We start from the raw sequence: 27,415 nt of genomic DNA, 5'->3' as shown, positions 1-27,415 counted from the left end.
ACTAACTGCATCTAAACTGTTCAATGAAATGTAAAAAAAAGAAAAAAAAGAAAGACCGCTTGATATGGTAGCATAAGGATCTGAAAATCACTTGAAGAACAAGAGATTAAGTACTAAAGATTTCAATTGGCTCACATGCTGCACCAATGGGGAACAAAGACCCTTTTTGTGTTATATATAGAGGTACAAGCTCAGCAAAATAAACCCTCCAGGTGTGATGTGACCTTACGCAGCCTGCCTCCCAAGTCCCCTTGAGGCCATGCTAACACTGGAAAGCTGGAGACCAAAATGGCCGCCACAAAATGGAACAACGACTAACCAATGTTGCTCCCTGAAAAGAAAGAGGAAGACCTCAGATGTGACTGAAGGTAGAAGGAAGGTAATGCCAATACAATGGTGGATAAAAAAAAAGACGGGCGAGTGAGTGGGTGCTCCTCAATAACGTCAATCTGTCACGCTCAATGGATCACTTAGTAAGGCACATAATCATATGAAGGGGGCGAGACCTGCCGTGACACTAAATCAATCCGCCAACCACACTTCATCCCGGGGCCTCTGGCTCTTAGGTGCTGAATTATAACACGCTAGGCAGCCCGCATAGGTGTCCGCCATGTTGTCCACTCCGCTGGCTTCCTCTCCTTCCCCTGTGCAAACTCCTACCTTTAAGGATCCGATCAATTTCGCCACCTCCTAGGGTTTTGACAAGGCACGGTCTAGCGTGGTGTTTATGGTTGAGGGAACCGTGGTCTGTGATTAAGGCTGACCGAAGGATGGACGGGGATCAATGGAAGAGCGTCGGGAGTGGCAGAGGAGCAGAGGACGGTCCAGTGTTTAATGGCCGTTGGGGGGGGGGGTGGGGGTGGAGGATTCTAATTGAACTAATTGCAGGGCAGGCTCCTGTTATGATATTAGAATGGATTTAATGTGCAAGACGTTACGGGGTAGAGGGACGAGGATCAATGAGCCGGACGGGATGGGACAGGAGGCCCTGGAGCGCAGGCTGACGTATTGAGACCTCTGAGGAGAACCATGGGGGAAAGCACAGGCAGGCAGTTACATGAAGGAGTGTGTGAGGCTGAGTGAGAGTCAAGGACGTATTCCCGCCCGAAGGAGGAGCAAAATCCTGACTTATGTCAGACGTGCTCGTAATAGTAAACGCACGTAAGGAAGCGACTGACTTGATTGTCACGGAGTAGCCCGAACTGTCAAGTGAATCTTCTATTGGCATCGATGCATAATATGTAGCCTATGCTGATGTCAGTGGAAGATTTGATTGAACTTACTGGCACATCTCAAGTCAATGGACCTCCGAGAGTGTAGTGCCTATTTCTAAGTACAAGCAGGCATTAGTATCAGTGTGTGAGGCCATACTGGCGGAGGGCTGAGAGAGATTTATGATGGGAATGATGCTAATTGCACCCAGCAGTGTGAGGCTGGAGCTGTCTCTAGTCTTCTCTTACCCCCACGTCAGCTCTCCACGTATGAAACAATTACGCACTGTAAAGGATCCAACCTCCACGGGTTGGAACGCTCGTTTACGTCATACCGGAATAAAAATACACCTCTACGACTGACACAGGTCACACATCCCACCGTGGGTCTTTCTTCTCACTCGACGCAGAGCCGTGTTTCTCCTAATCAGGACCCCGCGTGCGCTTACAATAAATCTCAGGGTCGTGACGGGCCTTGCAAATAAAGCAAACAGCCTCCATGGTTCTGTCGTGATGTTTGATTTCCATCCGCCCACTGGAAAGTAGGCCCAGCCATCTATCACCCGCTGGATCTGCCTTCCTCTCAATCTCTCGGCACTCACCAGAAACGAGACCCAGCCTGATTGGGCTTAATGTCAAACACATGGTCCCGGTCGGCCGGCGCAACTTTCCCACCAGAGCTCCAGAAGAGACGCCCTCTCTGATCAAGAGAGGAACCAACCGAAAGCCAGGCGTCGTAGACCACCGCTTTGGCAAGCGGTAAACAAAACAGGAATTTCTCAGGGATTTTGACGTGTGGTTTGGTTCGGGCCTAGGGATATTTTTTTGGCCTTTGCGTTTTGGTTAGCAATGGTGGTGGGGTGGTTTCCAATGAATAGGAAAATCATTTATGTTTGGATGGATGGTGTTTGAAGGTATTGGTGTGTGTGTGTCTATTGTCTATAGTCCTGACTAAGGGTTCTTGATTGAACCTCCCAGCATCCCCCCCCCTCTCTCTCTCATTCATTCATTCACAGTGCGGAAGGCCTTTGGTGGGCTGTAGAAGCCTTTTAACCTGGAAGTGCTCTGATTGGACCAGGGGTCAGTCTGTAGGCCTCTAAAGCCGCTCTGCCCCATCCGTCACTGTCACACCACTATTAGTGCTATTATCATCAAAGTAACACTGTGAATTATAGCACATGCAAAAAGCCCGCTGTCCAGACTCTGTGGTGACCTGCGCCAAATGATATAACGGGTGAAACTCCCATCGGTGACATCACTGAGGAGAGAGGAAAAAAAGGACTCTAAGATGCTTACACAGAGGCTAAAATGGCTGACACAGAGGCTAAGATGGCTGAAATAAAACGTGACAGGCTGGCTGACAGGGTTTTGGCTGGGTGAATGGCATCTGGACAACTAAAGCACCCAAAACTATACTACTAGTCAGACACTTGAAGACACAATGGCTAACTTCTCTAAGACATTTGTAGTAATGTACTGTATCTTGCACGTTTGAGGTCAATCCAGTCTCAATATCAATCAATTCAGCAGATGAATTTAAATTCTCTTCAGATTTATACCAAGGCCATACATTGCCATATTGTATTTGTACATGACTGTGCTCACAACTATCACAATAATGCACCTTGGCCAACCAAACCACATCCCTATATTTTCAACCAAACTACCTCCATACATTTTCTACCAAACCACCTCCGTAGATTTTCAACCAAAATACCTCCATATATTTTCAACCATTTAACCATTAGTCCCATTGGAGAAATAGAAAACACTATCTTGATAAGGGTTGCTGAGCTGCTGGAGCTTCTGCTCTCCAAATGGTTCCTCATGTCGGAGGCCTTTCCCTCTACTTGTATCTCAGGAAGAGACATTCACTGTTCACAGCCTGGCCATGCCTGCGACACAGAATGCCAGAGCATTGTCCCATAACACCATGTGTCAGTCTTAGTTATGGCCAGAGCATGCTTCTCCCAGAAAACATCATTTTCCCCAGAAATCAGCCGCTGCATATTCATGAGGGGCGAACAAAACGGTGTCAGCGGAGAGGAAAAATCGGCGCGGCGGGGGCCAGATCTGAAAGACAGAGCGTGAAACGTTCTCTAAACATTAGCCTTCAACCTGTCCATCAACGGTAGGCCTGTGGACTTGAAGCACAGCAGGTAGCCATAGACTCACTCATGCTACACTCAGAGAAGCACAGGCAGCCAGGCCCACACAGATAAGCTACGATCACAGACACATATGCCCAGCACAATGAAACAAACAGACTCACATTTCATTGATTCACAATCACACGCTAGATAGAAATACAGGAAGAGAGTTGGAAATTATTAGATACATCTATATTGGGTTGTGTTATGTCTATAAGCATGACTTCTTTCATTCATGTATAACGTATGTGTTATTGTGTGTGTGTGTGTGTGTGTTTCTATTTGTGTGTGTCATGTGTGAGTGTCTAGGCCTCAGCAGTGGTCACTGATCCCATGTGAATGTGTGTTTGTATATGTGTGTGTTTGTATGAGAGTGGATGACAGTTTGTATGAGAGTGCTTGTGTGTGTCCACCTCGGCCCCCACTGGCTCTGTTCATCAGCACAGAAATCATTTACAGCCCTACAGGGCTGCTGGGGGAAGGGGTTAAAGTTCAAACCTGATGCCCCCGTCTGGTCAATCAAAACCCACTCAATGCCAAAGTCCAGCCTCTCTTTTTATAGCCCCATTCATTCTATCCATCTGTAATGGGGGGCCAGGCCGGGGAGGGAGGGAAAAAGTCCTGCTTCTGTTGGATGGAACCTTCGTTTTTCAATTATCTCCAGGGGCATGGGGCCACAGTTTCAATTTCACTCTGGAGGAGAGGTTCCGTGTGTAACCTTATCGCCGCCTGATAAACATGACTTTTTCCTTTGAACCCCTGGCCCCTCTAATATTGCTATAATCTGTGTTTGGCTCCTCAGCTGTCAATAGGGACACCCCTGAGTGGGGCAGTCAGAGCTCTGAGCAGGGGCCAGTCACCTGGCTTGGCAGAGATAGGCTTCTAAAAAGAAGTATGATTGCTTGGGAAGGAAGGGGGGGTGAAGCAACAAGCTATAGCTGGGGTTGGGTTTGTGTGTTTTGTGTGCTCTCGCTCTCTCGCTCTCGCTCTCTTTCTCTCTCTCTCTCGCTCTCTCTATTTTTGTTCTCCATCAAAGACAGGAGGCAGAGTATCGAGTAGATTGCTTGCTGGTGCTCTGCAGGCGAATGCTCCTCGGAGAGAACAATAGACGTCGATGCGTTATCAATATTCCTCCTTTTTCAGTGTCAGACCCACTTAAGTGTGAAAAATACGCAGTGGATGAATCAATAGGTTATTCCTAGGGGGTGCTGCCCTGTGCTCTCTGTGACACAATTGCCTGGGAAAAGGACTGTTACATTTATGTAGCTCCTTTGTGTCGAGCTAGAGTGAAACTATACACTTCTTAGATAGACTTATTCAATATCCATGTCATAGTTCAATGCCACACTTTATATAAGTTCTGACATTTTAGGTCACAATGAGATTAAGTTCTGCAAACATTTTATTACAAGAGCACAAGGGGAACTATCAGGATATCAGGAATGAACTGTACATTAATGAAAAGGCTATTGATTCCTATTGCACATCAGGAGACAAGTTGTGGGACATATTGTTTACTTCAGTGGTTATTATGAGTCACTACCCACTGGGCACAAACGTTATTTCAATGTCTAGTTTGGATTTACATTTGGTTGAGTTGTCAACTAACATGAATTAAATGTTGAAATCAACAACAAATAATTCACCATGCCTTTGGATTTAGGTTAAAAGTTGGGTGAAAAAAAGACCAAATTCTTACGTTGATTACTTTTTGTCACTGGTAGTGATCTGTTTTTCATTTCAAATTTATCCCAGAAAGTTTCTATTTGTATAGCAAGCATCAGATCAGAGGTACCTAAAACACCTGGACAGAGTTCATATGCGAACCTACATTATGGGGCCAAACGCACGCACGCACTCACTCACTCCTCTCGGATCCCTGAATCTGTTTCCACATCCAGTCACTTTTTCACCAAACTTTCATCTAGAAATCCATGTTTCACATTGCAATACATGTTCATACAAAGTAATTGCCTTTCACAATGCGACGGTCACATTACTTTTAATATGATTCTCTTCTCTTTTGTTAAAATACATTTCACTATTACTTAATCCGACGGCTCTTAATTGATGATCACTTAATAGTTTGGTAACCTACAGATTTTACATGTCCACTATAGATTTTGAGAACTACAGTACAGTACATAATGAAAATGTATTTCTGTGAAGTAGATGCATATAAAGTATGATATATACTGAATGTACCACTATGATGATGGCTATTATGATTTTACTCCACAGTAAGTAAACAAAAATCACATATTGACAAGACCAGAGATGTATTGTATGTAACAAATCAAATCAAAGTTTCTTTGGCGCACGCACAGATTAGCAGATGTTACAGCAGCTATAGCGAAATGCTTGTGTTTCTAGCTCCTACAGTGCAGTAATACAATATCAACACAATACAATACCAATACGCAAATTGCTTACGCAAGCCACACTAATGAAAACAGAAAGTCCAGAATAAGAAAGAAATGCGTCCCCTATTCGGTAATCATGTATCCAAAATGATGTCGATGCCGTTTTTTTTTTTTTCTCCTAAAATTGCATTGGCCAACACAGTACTGTAATACTTGCCATTTACGTAGCAGACACTTTCATACCAAATGATAACAGTCCACACATCTTGGTATGTGACCCCAGTGAGAATCAAACCCACAAATCTGGTGTTGCTAGTGCCATGCTCTTATGAGCTGAGCCCCGTACAGGACCACCACAATACAGAAATACAATAAAATGCTGTAAAATATAATACACAATTGCAATACAGGTGGACATAGCCACGAGAAGTAGTGCTGAGGATGCTACAGCACCCGCTGATAAACAAATATATTTTTAAAAATCCAACTAAATTAGTGAACTAGGCCTTTATAACGGCAATATTAGAGGAGAAGAATACTACTCATATGACCCATGTCGTTTTGGAACACTTTACATGTGATGATGTTTCACATGAAGTTTCACATGTGGATTAAAATCTTCACATGATGCCCTGCAAACAAATACTAGTCGTTAGGATGTCCCTGGAACATTACAAAATAGCACAGTGTTTCCCACTTACTTGACACATATTGTGTATCTTTATTTATACAAGCATTATTATTCAACATGTCCTCACCTGGGATTTGAACTCACATACTCTTGGTTCACAGCATTCCAGTCTTCCTGCTTTGCCACCATGTCTGTGTCAATGACTGATTTCACCTGTATTCCTACACTTTAGACTTCAAAGTAATTCTCAGCTTTGGATAATACTCTCAAGAAAAACTATTATATTTATCATAGTGATTCAGGAGTAATACGCCCCTAGACAACTATACAGAAAACCCTTGAATTGCTAAGATAAGTCAATGAAATCAATGAATAGAGAATAGCCAGATTAACTGATAACTAAAACAGCAGTGCAGATGACACTTTTGCCAAGTGCAGAGATTATAGATAATGAATGTGTAGGGGACTTCAGAAAATGATATAGACTTTGTAGCGCAGCAGAAAGATCAGCGTACCCCAAATCCAAAGGTTATGTGTTTAAATCCTAGGTGGGGTCATATTGAATAGTCAGCGCTAAGTGATCATGTCAAATGTAATCATATTCTCATTGATAAAAAAACGTGACATTTTCAGTTGCGCTTTCACATGTGGAATTTTCACTTTCAAATGTGGAAAAATGTCACATGAAAATCGAACTCTTACATGTGGAATTGCATTTTCACATGAAAAATGTTCAAATGTTGTCACGTGTAGTTTCAAGCTATCATATGTTGACATTTTGCATCCCCATGCTGTCAAATTTATTTGACGAAATCATGTTTTCACATGTATAGTTTCATGTTATCACATGTTGCTTTTACATGTTATCACTTCACATAAGATCACATCAAAATCATGTGTTTTTTTGTAAGGGACAGTAGCCTAGCCTAAACTCTAGGGTAACTAGCCCCCCCCCGTAATTCACAATAACAACACAAGATGTCAAATTATGTCAAAGATGTCAAACAAATAATTTTTCCAACACTCACTGGCTGACACTGCCTCTGCTCAACAGAACATTTCCTCTGTGTCATCACAACTTTTGGAGATATTTCAACAAAACGATTTTGTGGTAAATTGCTAACATTTTTTTATTTCTTAAAAAAAATATATATATATATTCCTATGAAGTTAGATCTATATACAGTACAAGTCAAAAGTTTGGACACACCTAATCATTCAAGGGTGTTTCTTTATTTTTACTATTTTCTACATTTTAGAATACAAGTGAAGACATCAAAACTATGAATTAACACATGTGGAATCATGTAGTAACCAAAAAAGTGTTAAACAAAGAAAAATGTATTTTAGATTTTATATTCTTCAAAGTAGCCACCCTTGATGGCAGCTTTGCCCCCTATGGTATTCTCTCAACCAGCTTCATGAGGAATGCTTCTCCAACAGTCTTGAAGAAGTTCTCACATATGCTGAGCACTTGGCTGCTTTTACTTCACTCTGCGGTCGAACTTATCCCAAACCATCTCAATTGGTTTGAGGTCCGGTGATTTTGGAGGCAGGGTAATTTGAGGCATACTCCGAGCATGCTCTGACCAACTGGCAAGTGTCTTCACTAACATTTTCAACCTCTCCCTGTCTGAGTCTGTAATACCAACATGTTTCAAGCAGACCACCATGGTGCCTGTGCCCAACAACACTAAGGTGACCTGCCTAAATGACTACTGACCCATAGCACTAACGTCTGTAGCCATGAAGTGCTTTGAAAGGCTGGTCATGGCTCACATCAACACCATTATCCCAGAAACCCTAGACCAACCTCCATTTGCATACTGTCCTAACAGATCCACATATGACACAATCTCCATTGCACTCCACACTGCCCTTTCCCACCTGGACAAAAGGAACACCTATGTGAGAATGCTATTAATTGACTACAGCTCAGCGTTCAACACCATAGTGCCCTCAAAGCTCATCACTAAGCTAAGGACCCTGGGACTAAACACCTCCCTCTGTAACTGGATCCTGGAGTAAGGTCTACACCTGTTGTATTTGGCGCATGTGACAAATTCAATTTGATTTGACCAGCAAAACACCCCCCACACCATCACACCTCCTCCTCCATGCTTCATGGTGGGAACCACACATGCAGAGATCATCTGTTCACCTACTCTGCGTCTCACAAAGACACCAAAAATCTTAAAGGACAGATTTCCACCGGTCTAATGTCCATTGCTCGTGTTTCTTGGACCAAGTAAGTCTCTTCTTCTTATTGGTGTCCTTTAGTAGTGGTTTCTTTGTAGCAATTCAACCATGAAAGCCTCATTCACGCAGTCTCCTCTGAACAGTTGAAGTTGAGATGTCTGTTACTTGAACTCTGTAAAACATTTATTTTGGCTGCAATTTCTGAGGCTGGTATCTCTAATTAACTTATCTTCAGCAGCAGAGGTAACTCTGGGTCTTCCTTTCCTGTGGCGGTTCTCATGAGAGCCAGTTTCATCATAGCGCTTGAAGGTTTTTGCGACTGCACTTTAAGAAATCTTCAAAGTTCTTGAGATTTTCCCGGATTGACTGACCTTCATGTCTTAAAATAATGACAGACTGCCATTTCTCTTTGCTTATTTGAGCTGTTCTTGCCATAATATGGACTTGGTATTTTACCAAATAGTGCTATCTTCTGTATACCACCCCTACCTTGTCACAACACAACTTATTGGCTCAAACGCATTAAGAAGGAAAGAAAATCCACAAATTAACTTTTAACAAGGCACACCTGTTAATTGAAATGCATTCCAGGTGACTACCTCATGAAGCTGGTTGAGAGAATGCCAAGTGTGCAAAGCTGTCATCAATGCATTAAGGGTGGCTATTTTTAAAATATACAAGAAGGAAAGCCTTAAGATAAATATTCCACTTGTTTAGATAGAAAAATGTAGATATTTTTTGAGTAAAGTAGTAATATGTTGGATGAGTGTGTTGTGGGCAACTCGATCCACCCCCCCCTCCCTCTACTAGGGGGTAACTGCCCCCTGGGGGCTAGGTACCCCTTTATGGTTATTAATGTGTTTCTACCTGTCATTTTGACAATGACTAGCCCGGTAAGGGCTAGTTTATGCTAGCAACTTCACTAGCAGTAAATGCTAGCCAGGTATCTAGTTAGCATAAGCTGCTAGGAGTTACCCCGGTACTTAAAAAAAAGCTCCTTTTCTAAAAACAAAATTTAATGAAATAACAAAAAAAGTGTAAACTGTTGCCATTTATTTCCCTTTATAGTTTATGCGCCTAAGCATTCATCCACAAACCATTTCATTTCACAAACTTTGCTTTTTTTGTGTCAGCAATTAGACATTGTTTTTAGGGAATTAGACATTGTTCTTATGGAGGGCTAGTTACCCCCTAGTACCCTATAGCATAGTGATGCAATTGAAATTCACATAGTGTAAGTTATCCCTTCGAATAAACCCTCCCATTCAAATAATTAAACAATAAATGTACTTGAAAGTCATGATCATGCCCAAAGCTATAACTGCTGCTTTCGTCTTGAGCAGGCTTTGTCCAGTCTTGCCATGTCATGCCACGGTACATTTAACCGAAAAATAGCTTAAATCAAGTGTGTGGAACACAGTTCTACTAAATGAGCTGCAATAAGTACAATAAGTACAACCGTAACAAATATTGTTCCCCGCGCCACGGTTGCTGCGGGTGCCTACCCAGCATTGACGCGAAAGTCGGGGAGCCGAGCACAGTGTATTGACCAGCATGTTCAAGAAGCAGCCAGTGTTTCAGCGGGGGAAAAGGATAATGGGAGAAAGATGAGAAGGAAAACAATAGCAAAGCGCATTTTCGACCTCGAATATGAAGAAGAGGAGGAGGAAGAACCTAAATATGAAGACTTTGACATCACGACATCGCACAGCCAGCCTCCATGTGTACGTAAACGTTTAACGGTTATTTGTAGTCTGGTCTTTATACAGTAACTGCCCATTCGGTGAGGAGCGAGTATTTGTCGCTCACGATTTATGTCGCTAATTACCCTACCCGGACTGTCTATTACAGCACAGAGCTCAGAAGAGAAGAAAGCACACACACCCGGTGAAAGAGAACGTAGAAGAGAATCCACCATGCAACACCGCTCTCCAGAAGTTGAAAACGAGGGTTTGGCTCGACTATTATCATATAATATTTTTGGGACAAAGTTTTCTCTATTATCTGTCGGGGTTGACACGCGTCTGCTCATTATGGTGGCATCATATGCGCATCTTGACCGACCGACCGACATAAATAAATCCTATTTGTACGTTAGTAATATAGCACCTCACTTCCTCGCTTGAGGGTTTACAACTTGGAAGCCACAAGACTGTAGTAGTAGTGACACAGAGAGCATTCACCTCTCAGCGGTGTTTTGTCATAATGGCGCTAATGTGAGAGAGAGGCATGGTGGGGGCAGCCATTGATCTCAATGATGGAGAGGAGAGGAGAGGAGAGGAGAGAGCACAAACCTTTGGCAAGGGGAGGCGGTGAAAAGAACGACAAGCCAAAACAGCAACAAGTAACATGTTGCTGCTACTCCCAAATAAAGGAAGGATACTGAATCATAGCTTTACAATGAAACTTTATTTATTTTTTGGCAAGACATAAGAATTTATGAAGAATAATATTTTATCATCATCACAGGGATTTTCTGATGTTTCAATCTAGCTATGATTTTGACCATAGCGGACCATAGCTGACAATATGTCATATAATACATCAAATGTAAAAACACTGACTGACCCACAATTACATACAAGTGAGACAACATGTATGATTAATTTCTTATCTCCAAGCAGGTACTAGTGTCAGACAACCCCAGTTTCGAACGCATCGAGGATGGCGACTTCATGGCAGAGGTACACTGGATGACGGCAGTGTGCATGTGTGTGAGTGCTTGCGTGTGGTTTAGACTTTCTATGTATGACTTTTTGACTTCTTAATTTCTCTCAAGGGTCTTGGAGGCTTACAGTCACGCTCAAAGGCTGACCTGGTTGCCATGGTGCTGAGCATGCAGCGAGAGATGGACAACCTGAGGGAGCAAATCAGATGCCTCACAGGTGAGGGCCAGCAGGAGAAGTAGGAGGAAGTTGCCCCTAGACACTGATCTGAGTTCATTTTTTTTAATTTTCCCTGCTAATGATTAAGGTCAGGAGTCAGGGAGGGAATGCTGTTCCTAGATCTGTGCCTAAGAACAACCCAAGATGCTTTAATCTCTTGGATTTTTGTGGGATTCATACTAATGACTGCCATACTATCGTATGCTAGCATGTGGAAAGTTGGCACGTAACCTGGAGGCCCTGATCGAGAGGACGGAGGTGTGGTCGAGCAGCACGGACCGGAGAACTACATCTCCCAGCATGCCTGAGATCCTGGTGAGGAGTGGTGCCATGACAACGTCGGCACTGCTGGCCTCTCCAGGGGTGCTGAACGGGTGCTGGACGGCCAAACTAGAGCCCCCCCACCCCCACCAGAATGGATACCCTCCGGGGTCTCATGAGGGGGGTTCCCAGATCAACGGACCACCCCTCTATCAGGAGGTGATGAACCCTTTAAATGTCTTTGACGTCAAAAATATATAGCATAAGTCTTCAGGAGAGGTTAAAAACTGTACTAGAAGTCCTTTTTGATGTCATGCAATATGCAAGATTATATCTATTCTTTGAAGTTGACTGAATTGGCCTTTGGTCTTGGTCTTATAGCAGAATGCCAATATACAGTCGGGTCCATAATGATTGGCACCCTTGATAAAGATGAGCCAAATAGACTGTATAAAATAAATAATACAAACACTGAGCTATATTGTATGCCAAAAAATTGGGAAATGTAATTATTTTATACTAATACAATTGCTCAGAGAAAGAGATTTTGTTTAACAAGTGATGAAATAAAATATAAGGGTCAAAATTATTGCCACCCCTGTTTTCAATACTCTAGCACCCTCCCCTTGTGAGGATAACGACAATGAGCCTTTTTCTAAAATGTTTTTATGAGTTGGAGAACACGTTGGGAGGGATCTTAGACCATTCCTCCATACAGAATCTTTCGAGGTCCTTGATGTCCTTCGTCTGTGCTTATGGACTGCCCTCTTCGGTTAAAACCACAAGTTTTCAATGAGGTTCAAGTCCAGAGACTGAGATGGCCATTGCGAAATGTTGATTTTGTAGTCAATTAACCATTTCTTTGTGGATTTTGATTAGTGCTTGGGGTTATTGTCTTGCTGGAAGATCCACTTAAGGCCAGGTGTCAGCCTTCTGGTAGAGTCAACCAGGTTTTTTGGCTAAAATGTCCTGGTACTGGGTAAAGTTCATGATGCCGTTGACCATAACAAGGGCCCCAGGAACAGTGGAAGCAAAATCATTTTGACCCCTATCTCTTTCTCTGAGCAATTGTATTAGTACAAAATAATATAATTGCCAAAAATGTTTAGCATACAATATAGCTCAGTATTTGTATATATATATATATTTTTTACAGTCTTTTTTGCTCATCTTTATCAAGAATGTAATAATTACGGACCCCACTGTATCTCTAAAATGGGATGGGCCACTACAATTTCAAAGATCCAACCTAATGTCTTACACCCTCCAGTTCATCACTGTGGAGCTGCTTGACCGCTGTAACACAGGGACCACTGCCCAGAAGCTGACCAATGACCTGCTCCGGGGCCTCTATGAGAGGGACTGCCTGGCCTCTCACTCCATCTCCGGCATCGTCAACAACAAGAGGGGCCAACCCAAGCCTGCCCTGCCTGCAGACGAGATCCAGGCAATACTGAGTAAGGTTTCGTCTGTACTGCAGCCTGAAACAGCTAGTCACATCCCCCCCATAACAGCTAGTCACATCCCCTCATAACAGCTAGTCACATCCCCTCATAACAGCTAGTCACATCCCCTCATAACAGCTAGTCACATCCCCTCATAACAGCTAGTCACATCCCCTCATAACAGCTAAACAAATCCCCTCATAACAACTAAACACATCCCCTCATAACAGCTAAACACATCCCCTCATAACAGCTAGTCACACCCCCTCATAACAGCAGGTCACATCCCCTCATAACAGCTAAACACATCCCCTCATAACAGCTAGTCACATCCCCTCATAACAGCTAAACACATCCCCTCATAACAGCTAAACACATCCCCTCATAACAGCTAAACACATCCCCTCATAACAGCTAAACACATCCCCTCATAACAGCTAAACACATCCCCTCATAACAGCTAGTCACATCCCCTCATAACAGCTAAACACATCCCCTCATAACAGCTAGTCACATCCCCTCATAACAGCTAGTCACATCCCCTCATAACAGCTAGTCACATCCCCTCATAACAGCTAAACACATCCCCTCATAACAGCTAAACACATCCCCTCATAACAGCTAAACACATCCCCTCATAACAGCTAGTCACACCCCCTCATAACAGCAGGTCAATCCCCTTATAACAGCTAAACACATCCCCTCATAACAGCTAGTCACATCCCCTCATAACAGCTAAACACATCCCCTCATAACAGCTAAACACATCCCCTCATAACAGCTAAACACATCCCCTCATAACAGCTAGTCACATCCCCTCATAACAGCTAGTCACATCCCATCATAACAGCTAAACACATCCCCTCATAACAGCTAGTCACACCCCCTCATAACAGCTAGTCACATCCCATCATAACAGCTAGTCACATCCCCTCATAACAGCTAAACACATCCCCTCATAACAGCTAGTCACATCCCCTCATAACAGCTAAACACATCCCCTCATAACAGCTAAACACATCCCCTCATAACAGCTAAACACATCCCCTCATAACAGCTAAACACATCCCCTCATAACAGCTAAACACATCCCCTCATAACAGCTAGTCACATCCCCTCATAACAGCTAAACACATCCCCTCATAACAGCTAGTCACATCCCCTCATAACAGCTAGTCACATCCCCTCATAACAGCTAGTCACATCCCCTCATAACAGCTAAACACATCCCCTCATAACAGCTAAACACATCCCCTCATAACAGCTAAACACATCCCCTCATAACAGCTAGTCACACCCCCTCATAACAGCAGGTCAATCCCCTCATAACAGCTAAACACATCCCCTCATAACAGCTAGTCACATCCCCTCATAACAGCTAAACACATCCCCTCATAACAGCTAAACACATCCCCTCAAAACAGCTAGACACATCCCCTCATAACAGCTAAACACATCCCCTCATAACAGCTAGACACATCCCCTCATAACAGCTAAACACATCCCCTCAAAACAGCTAGACACATCCCCTCATAACAGCTAGTCACATCCCCTCATAACAGCTAAACACATCCCCTCATAACAGCTAGTCACATCCCCTCATAACAGCTAGTCACATCCCCTCATAACAGCTGGTCACATCCCCTCATAACAGCAGGTAACACATCCCCTCATAACAGCTAGACACATCCCCTCATAACAGCTAAACACATCCCCTCATAACAGCTAGTCACACCCCTCATAACAGCAGTAATCTCATAACAGCTAATCCCCTCATAACAGCTAATCACATCCCCTCATAACAGCTAAACACATCCCCTCATAACAGCTAGTCACATCCCATCATAACAGCTAAACACATCCCCTCAGAACAGCTAGTCACACCCCCTCATAACAGCTAGTCACATCCCATCATAACAGCTAGTCACATCCCCTCATAACAGCTAAACACATCCCCTCATAACAGCTAGTCACATCCCATCATAACAGCTAAACACATCCCCTCATAACTGCTAAACACACCCCCTCATAACAGCTAAACACATCCCCTCATAACAGCTAGTCACATCCCATCATAACAGCTAAACACATCCCCTCATAACAGCTAGTCACATCCCATCATAACAGCTAAACACATCCCTCATAACAGCTAGTCACATCCCCTCATAACAGCTAAACACATCCCCTCATAACAGCTAGTCACATCCCCTCATAACAGCTAGTCACACCCCCTCATAACAGCTAAACACATCCCCTCATAACAGCTAGTCACATGCCCTCATAACAGCTAAACACATCCCCTCATAACAGCTAGTCACATCCCATCATAACAGCTAGTCACATCCCATCATAACAGCTAGTCACATCCCATCATAACAGCTAAACACATCCCCTCATAACAGCTAGTCACATCCCATCATAACAGCTAGACACATCCCCATCATAACAGCTAAACACATCCCCTCATAACAGCTAGTCACATCCCATCATAACAGCTACTCACATCCCATCATAACAGCTAAACACATCCCCTCATAACAGCTAGTCACATCCCATCATAACAGCTAGTCACATCCCATCATAACAGCTAAACACATCCCCTCATAACAGCTAAACACATCCCCTCATAACAGCTAGTCACATCCCATCATAACAGCTAAACACATCCCTCATAACAGCTAGTCACATCCCCTCATAACAGCTAAACACATCCCCTCATAACAGCTAGACACATCCCCTCATAACAGCTAGTCACACCCCCTCATAACAGCTAAACACATCCCCTCATAACAGCTAGTCACATGCCCTCATAACAGCTAAACACATCCCCTCATAACAGCTAGTCACATCCCATCATAACAGCTAGTCACATCCCATCATAACAGCTAGTCACATCCCATCATAACAGCTAGTCACATCCCATCATAACAGCTAGTCACATCCCATCATAACAGCTAGTCACATCCCATCATAACAGCTAAACACATCCCCTCATAACAGCTAGTCACATCCCATCATAACAGCTACTCACATCCCATCATAACAGCTAAACACATCCCATCATAACAGCTAAACACATCCCGTCATAACAGCTAAACACATCCCGTCATAACAGCTAGTCACATCCCATCATAACAGCTAAACACATCCCCTCATAACAGCTAAACACATCCCCTCATAACAGCTAGTCACACCCCCTCATAACAGCTAAACACATCCCCTCATAACAGCTAGTCACACCCCCTCATAACAGCTAAACACATCCCCTCATAACAGCTAAACACATCCCCTCATAACACAGCTAGTCACATCCCCATACGGCAGTTGAACATGTCACACTTCCCGCACTTACCTCATACTACAATGGAAATACTTTTCACATCAACTTCATACTTTCCTATTAAAGTTAGTTGAATGCAGGGACTGTAAGTCAATCTGGACAAGAGTGTCTGCTTAATGACTTCTGTAACAGTGTTGTTATTTCCGTTTGACTTCAGATCTGCCATTGTCTGGGACCCGAACTGCCGTTTATAGACCACGGTATTCTAGGTACAGGCTTAGAGATGTATAGAGAGCTCACCTTTGTATCTGTACTATTATGGCATCTGACAACATGGGCAGCGTCATTGAGGCTATCACCATTTGAAAGATTTTGATGAGTTTGATGTTTGATGAAAAGCGTAAAGCTAATATTGGTGATTTACCCACACCTGCGGTTCTGGAGTCTTGAACCAAATCTTGTCATTCATTTATTGTGCCCACTAGATGGCGGTGATATAGCTTAAAGCCATTTACAAGCTCGACAAAACAATTTGCAGAAGAAGACACCAATCTGTCCACAAAGCTCATCACTAAGCTAAGGACCCTGGGACTAAACACCTCCCTCTGTAACTGGATCCTGGACTTCCTGATGAGCCGCCCCCAGGTGGTGAGAGTAGGCAACAACACATCTGCCACGCTGCTCCTCAACACTGGGGCCCCTCAGCGGTGCGTGCTCAGTCCCCTCCTGTACTCCCTGTTCACCCATGACTGCGTGGCCAAGCACAACTCCAACACCATCATTAAGTTTGCTGACGACACAACAGTGGTAGGCCTGATCACCGACAACAATGAGACAGCCTATAGGGAGGGGGTCAGAGACCTGGCAGTGTGGTGCCAGGACAACAGCCTCTCCCTCAATGTGAGCAAGACAAAGGAGCTGATCGTGGACTATACGTAAACATTGACGGGGCTGAAGTGGAGCGGGTCGAGAGTTTCAAGTTCCTTGGTGTCCACATCACCAACGAACTATCGTGGTCCAAACACACCAAAACAGTTGTGAAGAGGGCACGACAACACCTTTCCCCCTCAGGAGATTTGGCATGGGATTTGGCATGGGTCTCCAGAGCCACAAAAAGTTTTACAGCTGCACCATCGAGAGCATCCTGACCGGTTGCATCACTGCCTGGCAACTGCTTGGTAGAGGGTAGTGCATACGGTCCAGTACATCACTGGGGCCAAGCATCCTGCCATCCAGGACCTATATACTAGGCGGTGTCAGAGGAAGGCCCCAAAAAATTGGCAAAGACTCCAGTCACCCAAGTCATAGACCTTTCTCTCTGCTACCGCATGGCGAGCGGCACCGGAGCAGGACCAAAAGGCTCCTTAACTGCTTCTATCCCACCTCTGTTTTTACACTGCTGCCACTTGTTGTTTATTATCTATGCATAGTCACTTTACAGATTACCTTGACTAACCTATATCCCCGCGCATTTACTCGGTACCGGTACCCCCTGTATATAGCCTCGTTATTGTTATGTCATTTTCTTGTGTTACTAGTTTATTTAGTAAATATTTTCTTAACTCTATTTCTTGAACTGCATTGTTGATTAAGGACTTGTAAGTAAGCATTTCACAGTAATGTCTACACCGGTTGTATTCGGCGCATGTGACAAATACAATTTAATTTGATTTGACAATGCTCTGATTATTGGCGGATCGCCCCCAACCCATAGGAATCCCCAAGCAGTTGACTACTTTAAAATGGTGGAACCCCTTAATGGCAATGTCCTTGCAAAAACTGGTTATTTCCAAGTAATGATAACTTTCCATCTCTATAGGTTTCTGATCTTTGACCTCTCACCCACAGGGGCGGTGCAGCACTACTTCCCAGGGAAGACGGACTCGGAGATCAAGGGCTACATTCGCCAGAAGCTGCAGAACGAAGCCAAGCGGCTCCGCAAGAAGCCTCATCTGGCCGTGAAGGTGGAGCCAGAGGCCGGTTCGGAGGGGGCGGAGTGTACTTTCTACATCTAAGGGGTGTGGCCCCACCGAGCCCCACCCTCTGTTCCACCCAGGGAGTGAAGTGCCCCGCCCCTTTCCAGGCTAAAGTGCAATTATGGGAGGGAGTCTCACATAATAACTGCTGTGAGAGGGAACCAAAATGGAGCAGCCTTATCAACACCAGTCTAGTCTATCTGTTTGTCTGTCCATTCCCAGCCATGTCTCTGGTCTGGGAGAGAAATAGGCTAGTGAGGGAGGAGTCTATTTGTCTGACAGCGTGATCATTCCAGGGGAAGTGTTATTGACTCCAGTCTGATCGAGACTAGTTACTGCTCAGGTGAAGTTAGATGATACTGTAGCTTATTCTTCCTCTGTCCTCTGGCATCGTTCTCAAGCCTCAGCCAGCCAGCCAGCAGTAGTAGGCCTAGTAGATGGCAAGTGATTTGTTTCCAAGTTTAGTACTCTTGTTTCTTTGAAGGAGGTAGCAGTCAGTCGGTGCTCTGTAGAGAAGTCGTAACAGAAGCCCCGAACAACATAGCCGTCAGCGAAGCTGCGCTGCACTCTGTGTCACTTCAGTTTGATTTACAGTATTGTCATTGACCTCATGAAATGAACCTAGCCTTAGTATTGAATTAATTACAATGTTGCTGAATAAAAAATTACATTTTCTTTCTCCAAAGCATCATTGTGCTTTTTTAAAAACATTTTTTAAACATTATTCTGTCAGAACTAACCGAAACTAGAACTGATACTTACACGTCATGTTATCATAGCAGTAATACCCTCAAGACATTTTAGAAATGTCTTAGTTTTTACATCTGTGGTATCTTATAAAACATAACATTGAAATGATTTTAAAATGAAGAGATCTAACCGACCCTTTTCTAATGATTACTCTTTACGTTGTATGCTGCATCAAAATGAACCCCTAATTATTACCTAACAATTATGCCAATGCAACTGGAGACCAATAACTTGACCAGATATTGGCCATAAGATTCAGCTGTCTTTCAAAAGGACCTGTGTTCTTCCTGAAGCCCCAGGATGAACAAGAGTTTTCCCCGGGTCCTCAGAGGAACCCAGCCTGGTCCTCACTCACCAGCTGTGCTCCTCACAAAAGACCCACAACGGAGAGGCTCCCACCGGGAACAAAGGATGGCGTGGGAACCACATATGCTCCATAATCAATACACCCCTGTCTTATCTCTCTTATCCCACACCCACACACACTCTGACAGACGTATGTATGCAACACAAATCTGCTCCATCATTATCTGTGCTGCATGAAGCTAATCCGTTTAGGTGTCAATATCACTGCAGATAAGTGTGTGACAATGGTTTGTGTAGGACCAGGGTTTATTTAGACCTGGGTTGGACAAGGGAGTGTGTCTTTTTAGACAATCAGTTATCTCAGCCATCAAATCGAATTGTATTTGTCACGTGCACCGAATACAACAGGTGTAGACTTTACCGGGTAATGCTTACTTACAAGCCCTTTCCCAACAATGCAGTTACATTTCTAGAATTTTTATTAGCAAAAAATGAATTGGTAATACAATAAAATAACAATAACGGGGCTATATACGAGGAGCATGGTACTGACTCAGTGTGCAGGGGGTAGGAGGTAGTTGAGGTAATTAAGGTAATATGACATGTAGGTAGGGGTAAAAGTGTCTAGGCAATCAGGAGAGATAAGCAGAGTAGCAGCAGCGTTTAGGAAGAGTATGAAACTGTGTATGTGTGTGTGTGTGTGTGTGTGGCGTCAATATGTGTTTGTGTATGTGTTTTGTGTCTGTGAGTGTATGTAGTGTGCGTGCGCGTGTGTGTGTTTGGAGTGTCTGTGTAGTATGTGTGAGTGTGTGTGTAAAGTCCAGCGAGTGTGCATAGAGCCAGTGCAATAATCAAGCCTGTTTCCTGTAATCTAACCCCTTTCTGTGTGGATGGAATTCCTTTGTTATGTGTATCTGCCTTGTTTTGCCACTGTGTCTCTGTCCTGCAGTATCCGTGACTGAAATGTATCCGTGACTGAAATGTGTTCCTCAGCAACTCCTCAAAGATGTTGCTTCATATCTTGAAAATATATAGTATGACAGTGGTGGAAAAAGTACTCAATTCTCATACTCATATCTCAAAAGTAAAGATACCTTATTATAAAATGACTGAAGTTAAAAGTGAAAGTCACCCAGTAAAATACTACTTGAGTAAAAGTCTAAAAGTGTTTGGTTTTAAATATACTTAAGTATCGAAAGTAAATGTAATTGCTGAAATATATTTAAGTATCAAAAGTAAAAGTACAAATAATTTAAAATTCCTTATATTAAGCAAATCAGACGGCACAATTTTCTAGATTTTTTAATTTACGGACAGCCAAGGTCACACTCCAACACTCAGACATTATTTACAAACAAAGCTTTTGTGTTTAGTGAGTCTGCCAGATCAGAGGCAGTAGGGATGACCAGGGATGTTCTGTTGATAAGTGTGCGAATTGGACCATTTTCTGTCATTTTGAGTGTCAGGGAAAATGTATGGTGTAAAAAGTATATAATTTTTTTTTAGGAATGTAGTGAAGTAAAAGTTGTTAAAAATATAGTAAAGTAAAGTACAGATACCCCCCAAAACGACTTAAGTAGTACTTTAAAGTATTTTTACTTAAGTACTTTACACCACTGTATTATGCTACCCAATGCATTGCTCTGTGACACCATAAATATTAATTTGTGATACAGAGATCTTCTCTTTCAGTATATTTTTGAGACCATCTAACATCTAGATAGTCACCTCTCAATTAAAGGAGGCAGAGCTTTCTCCTAAGGTGTGGCGGTAACGATCGGGCATAGATAACTGTGGCCCCTTCAGGCCCCTCTTCTCTAAACCGTGAGGGCCATAGATAGATGTATAACCTTACCATGGCTCTCTCCCTGAACTGGGTCAGAAACAGCAGGGAGGGAAACACAGATTAGACGTGTATTAAAAGTGAATTGAGTGTCTTTCCCCTGCTGTGATTTTTAATATATCATTTATGCCACGTTTCTGGTGGCAAGCAAACATATCCCACAATGCCTTGGAACGCAGGGCGCCAGGGTACTCACAGTGCCACACACGCACACCCCACATTCATCTTCCATCTCTGTCAAACCGCAGAAAAATATTTCTGGGGGAAAATAGACTGTCTAATTGACAGAATAATGATTTGTCTTTGTTGTGAGTAGTTTGGCAACAATAGATTTCTTCCAACAAAGTATTTTAGATTTGTAGCTCTGGAAAATATTTTTTTCTTCTGTAATATTACAGTTTTTTACAATCACTAATTTCAGAACCTTGTGGTCATTTTTCAAAACTCTAGACACAAAACTCAAAACGGTCATCATTTGTAACAAAGGCTGTCCAATGTTCAAAACATTGCATTGTGCATTCATATCTTTAAAGAAACCTTGCACTTGCAGAATCATTGGTTCAAATAACTAATTTATCATGAAATACCATAGGAACATTCATTTAGATCACACACACACACACACAAGATACTGGTAGTTTCACTGTGTAGTTGTTCATACAATCATTAAATATTGTAGTACAAAATATGTGATAAATGTTTCATTATACTACTACACGTAAATACATCACTGTAAAAGGACTAGTAGAAAGAATACTACAGACACAGTGGAATCATTGAACAAAATATGAAATGTATTGATGAAATACAATAAAATCACAACATAGGTTTCTTTGAATCAAAGCAAAAATAATTAGGTCAACAGTTAAAGGTCAACTGCAGTGTTCCTCACCTGGCTTACTGTAAAAAGCAAAACAAAGGATTGATTACTGTACTTCTATATTTCCATCATTCCTGTCTTGTGGATTTGACCACAGGTTCTCATCCACGTCACAATGGATCAGATGGATCATCAGCCAAACATGGATCACAATGGATCATCAGCCAAACATCTTGGGAAGAATCTTCGGGCATGGCGAATCCAGGCCTGACACTGGTCTGACGTGATGTCATTGCATGCGCCATCCATAGCCTGGAGAAGGGTGGCTTGTTCGTGAGGCCGCCTATCATATACCTTCCACCTCCATGTAGAGAAAAATTCCTCAATCTGGTTAAGGAAAGGAGAGTATGAGGGTAAGTACAGGGCGGTAAATTGTGGATGGACCTGAAACCATGCTTGCACCATTTGAGCATGGTGGAACCTGACATTATCACACACAATGACATAGGTCACGCCATCAGCTCTACAGACCTGATTTAGCTCATCAAGGAAGGTTACAAGGATAGAAACTGTATATGATCCAATACGAGGTCTCGTCCCACCACACCATCTTCCGATATAGCCGCACACATGGTGATGTTGGCCCCACGTTGTCCAGGTACTTGGATGGTTGCCCGCTGGCCAATGAATTTCCGACCTCTCCTCCTTGTCTTGGCCAGGTTGAAGCCTGCCTCATCCAAAAAGAGGAATTTGTGATGGTTTTCGTCAGCATCCAGCTGAATCACCCTCTAAAAATACATTTTGGAAAGAAAATTACTGATTACAATGATGTAGAATTTTGGGGGAATTTTTCACAACAGGCATCTTGAAACTGAACATACCTGAACGGACTCAGTCCTCAGTTGCTTCATTCTATCCGCATTTCTTTCTAAAGGCACACGGTATAGCTGTTTTAGAGACACCTGGTGCCTTTTCAGTATGCGTGCAATACATTTACATTTTAGTCATTTAGCAGACGCTCTTATCCAGAGCGACTTACAGTAGTGAATGCATACATTTCCTTTCATGCATTTTTTTTTTGGTACTGGTCGGCAGTACCAAAAAGTCGGCAAACTTATGGCTTCCACATTGTTGAACATGTCGTCATTGTCCAAGATGTGCTGCCGAATTTCTGTAAGGGGAATATCATTTCTGGCCCAAACCAAATTGACCACAGCCTGCTCTTGTTGGTCAGTCAGAATTTTGCCTCTGCCTCCCCTATTTGGCCAAGTCTCAATTCTGTGGGGAAGATTACAGTAAGAACACATTTAGTCACATCACCTACTCTGTGGTACACATTGGCATGCAGTATACAGTCATTTGACAATTGAGAGTAGCCTAACGTTTAATGCATGCTGAAGACTTACCGGTTCTCACTGCGGAAAGTTCTGATGATTGAGGCCACGGTTGATCTTCTGAGATTTGGTTGAATCATTGTAGCTGCCTCAGTCATTGTCATGCCATGATTTATGACGTGGTGTACAACCATTGCTCAGATTTCATTGGACACTCTTTGCTGGTGCTGCCGCTGTCTTGGTCCGTGGCCTTGTCCTCTACCACGTTCCCCCACACCTCTCAAACGAGGCCCCCGACCACCTCTCAGATGGGGTGCTTGCCCCCTGCCATTCCTTTGACCACCACGTCTTCCTCGTCTTCCTCCTCCCACTGCTTGACCTCTATTGTGACCTGGATCACCTGCCGGCTCCATGTTATCGCTATGTTGTTGTAGGTGGATACCACTCATTTCACTATATACTCGTACCACAATGTGAAATCAATCATCAGTAACGAGTTGGCAGTATTGGAAAAGCAATTACAAGGGCCTGCATACATACACCTGTGGCCACTTTGTTAACGCAAATATTCTGCTTCTTCGAACAGCGGTTCAAGTGGCTGCCTGCAACTCAATATATAGAGTATATAGAGTAGAGAGTTTTAGTTGTTGTTCGACCCAACATTAGAACGGGCGAGATGCGTAATCTAAGTAACTTTGACTGTGGTATGATTGTTGGTGCCACACATGGTGGTTCCAGCATCTCAGAAACAGCTGCCCTCCTGGGATTTTAACACACTACAGTCTCTAGAGTTTACAGAGAATGGTGCGATAAACAAAACACATTCAGTGAGCGGCAGTTCTGTGGGCAAAAACACCTTGTTAATGAGAGAGATCAGAGGAGAATGCCCAGACTCATTCAAGCTAACAGAAAGGCCACACATACTCAAATAACAGCTGTTTAAAACAGTGGTGTGCAGAAGGGCATCTCTTAACGCACAACACCGTGAATAATTCAGGCTGTTGTGGAGGCAAAAGGGGGTCCTACCCAGTACTAGATAGGTGTACCTAATAAAGTGTACAGTAATGTCAAATCTCAAAAACATGGTCTGGAAAAGTGGTACATGGGACCATAGAAACAGTGTCTGATAAAGAATGATGATGAAATATTACATCCATAGATAATGTAGTCCAATTGGTTCATGTTCCACGGTAATTGGTGTCAATGGATCTCGTTATCCTGAAACTTTCATGATCTAAACATGGAATATTGTTTGTCAGTTTCCATAAGAGTAATGCAACAGTTACTTATCATTTTGATCAGTTGTATCAATTAATAGTTAGATCATTGTAATGAAATGAATAGACAGTCATCTCAGATGTAATGTGTGAATTGCATTTTGAAATGGTAATACTTTGATGTTAAGTTGTGTCATTTTGAACAGATTATTTTAGTTCAATGAACAAACGATCTTATCTTTATGTGTATTGTATTCAAGCAATTGGAAAAAGTGTTAGAGTTTTGAAAATTGTGCATTTTGATCATTGGTTGTGAGTGTTGTGTCTAGAGTTGTGAAAAATGACATCAAGGTTCTGAAATTAGTGCCAAAGTGATTGTAAAAAACTGTGATGTATAACTGTTACCAATAGGATTTTAAGTTGTTCTCTGCTCAAGAATGCTGTAAGCTATGAGCAATATTTCTTCAAATCAGCTTTATTCCAGTGAATGTATCTGGCCAGTCAGTTGGCAAGGCTGTTTAGGGAACACATGCTTTCCCAATGTCCTCAAGTTTGATGTGTCCCATAGACTGAGCATAGAGAGGCTTACAGATATTACAGTACTCAGAAAAAGGAAAGTATGGAATCTAATAACACTGATAAGAGTGGCTAACACGGTAGCTGCCCAGTCATCCACGCTAGCACTACTATCTTCTTCATCTCACATGACACTCAGCAGACAAACCAGAGTCCTGTGATGTCACAACAACATTGGGGCCGTACAGTCATCACAGCAATGCAGGAAAATGTTGTTGAGATGGGGTAATTTTCCTCAAGTCCCAATGAGGATATAGGCTAGTGTGCGGAACAGAACAGGGTAAGGCTCCTAGGAAAAGGGTCTGGTCTACATGATTGAATGGCTAGTGAGCCGCTCCTCTTGCCGGTTGCCCAGGTAACTCCAGCCCCTCGAGATGGCCGATCGTAGTGTGTGTGTGTGTGTGTGTGTGTGTGTGTGTGTGTGTGTGTGTGTGTGTGTGTGTGTGTGTGTATGTGTGTGTGTGTGTGTGTGTGTGTGTGTGTGTGTGTGTGTGTGTGTGTGTGTGTGTGTGTGTGTGTGTGTGTGTGTGTGTGTGTGTGTGAAGGGAGAGCAGGGGGATATCTGACTCTGAACCAGGGGACAGGGCTCGACTCAGCCCCAGCCCTGGTCTGCCTCACAGAGCACTAACACCTGCCCACCCCCGATCTGTGGGGAATAGTGGCAGAGAGCAGATGAGGACCCTTAAAAATGTAGTGAGGGAAGAGAGAGAGAGAGAGAGAGAGAGAGAGAGAGAGAGAGAGAGAGAGAGAGAGCGAGAGAGAGAGAGAGAGAAGGCAAAGGGAAAAAGGGAGGTTGGCTGGGTACATAGGCAGGCAACTAGGCAGGGTTAGGGCCCAAATGAGAGCAGCTGTCCAATGAGAGGAGTGGAATTTATTTATTATCTGCTTGGAAGAGGTTGTTCCACAGGGTGGTTTGATTAATGTCCAGCCCTCCATCTTGTCAGTCTGTTTTTGTCCGCTGAAAGGAAAACAAAGCGCAGGGGGCCGGGGGGATGCAGGGAGGGGGTGGGGCGGCGGTTAATGGCTGCCGCCGCCGCTCCTTTTCATGTCATCTGGGCCTGTCAGCCCTGATTGATGGCTCCGACAATGATTGGACAGACCCCCGGCTCAGTGCTTATCATGGGCAGCATCGTGACAGAGAGAGAGAGAAGGAGATATTTACTCGTCCAATGGTGTAAGAGAAAAAGGTACAACTCACCAATAGCAAGGGAGAAGCAGATCGAGCGAGAGAGAAGAGAGAGAGAGAGGGATTTGGTTGTCCTACTGCGTTGCTGGGAGAGAGAAAGAAAGAGAGAGAAAGAAGAGAGAGAGAGAAAGAGAGTGAGAGAAAGAGAAAGAGGAGGGAGGGATTGTATTGAGCCTGTTCAATTACTCTAGATTACATATTTGGATACAACATTCAGAAAACGTGCCTAGTGTGTCCAAATCTTTGTCTTGGCACAGTGGGCACTGACACATTTGGTGTTAGTGTATTAATCTGCCATCACCAATATTGCTCAGTTTACCAACCTGCTTCCATTCCCGCTGTTTCAAACCCCTTACCTCTGTCAACCTCATTGGGTTATGCAGAGTACACTGGATCACTGAAATTGAGTCATGTTGTAGAGCAAAAATTAAAGAATGCAAATATGAATACGACCCAGGAAACCAGATGGTGTATGTACTCGTTTCAATTAAGATGAAAGAAAAGAAAATATCATCACAATTACTTAGGTCATTTACATTTACCAAGAAAATTCGAAATAAATACCAGGCAATTAGAGGACTGTAAAATAAAGTTGAACTAATTTATCATATTTATAATGACATAGATAACACCGGAACACAACAAGCTTCAAATGTTCAATATGTATATTCTTCTTAAAAGTAATGCCAGCGGTCATAATCTGCCCTAATTTGTCACGGCCAGATTTACACTGAAGAAAAAAAATATGAGGAATACCTTTTTTATTTTCACTTGTGCCCCACTCCCCCTTTCTGCGCTCAGAACAGCCTCAATTTGTCGGGGCAAGGACTCTAAAAGGTGTTGAAAGCGTTCCATGTTCACTCCAATGTTTCAAGTTAGCTAGATGTCCTTTGGGTGGTGTACCATTCATGATACACACAGGAAACTGTTGAGCGTGAAAAATCCAGCAGCGTTGCAGTTCTTGACACAAACCGCTGCACCT

General features: G+C 43.2%; 1 protein-coding gene across 2 annotated transcripts; it reads left to right on the top strand.

Moving 5' to 3' along the window:
- Positions 1 to 9,876: 9,876 nt before the first annotated feature.
- Positions 9,877 to 19,080, top strand: LOC106600845 (uncharacterized). Of its 2 annotated transcripts, none has more exons than XM_014192556.2 (7): positions 9,877 to 10,278; positions 10,406 to 10,504; positions 11,176 to 11,238; positions 11,334 to 11,439; positions 11,648 to 11,919; positions 12,971 to 13,157; positions 18,274 to 19,080. In XM_014192556.2, the coding sequence occupies exons 1-7, from the start codon at positions 10,162 to 10,164 to the stop codon at positions 18,438 to 18,440; spliced, it is 1,011 nt and encodes a 336-aa protein (XP_014048031.2). In that variant the 5' UTR covers positions 9,877 to 10,161; the 3' UTR covers positions 18,441 to 19,080. The 2 variants fall into 2 exon arrangements, with proteins under 2 accessions (XP_014048031.2, XP_014048032.2); XM_014192557.2 differs by having other exon boundaries at positions 9,879 to 10,278; positions 11,179 to 11,238.
- The last annotated feature ends 8,335 nt before the right edge of the window (positions 19,081 to 27,415 follow it).

Source organism: Salmo salar, chromosome ssa03 (genome assembly GCF_905237065.1).
Source record: "Salmo salar chromosome ssa03, Ssal_v3.1, whole genome shotgun sequence".
In the NCBI taxonomy this organism is placed as follows: Eukaryota; Metazoa; Chordata; class Actinopteri; order Salmoniformes; family Salmonidae; genus Salmo; species Salmo salar.
This window is presented reverse-complemented; position numbering and strand designations above follow the sequence as displayed.

Excerpts from the sequence above, each read along its gene's own strand:
- LOC106600845 (XM_014192556.2), top strand. The coding sequence starts at position 10,162 with ATGAGAAGGAAAACAATAGCAAAGCGCATTTTCGACCTCGAATATGAA. Across the intron at positions 10,505-11,175 it reads TCCAGAAGTTGAAAACGAGG|CAGGTACTAGTGTCAGACAA; the intron begins GTTTGGCTCGAC and ends CTTATCTCCAAG. Across the intron at positions 13,158-18,273 it reads CGAGATCCAGGCAATACTGA|GGGCGGTGCAGCACTACTTC; the intron begins GTAAGGTTTCGT and ends TCTCACCCACAG.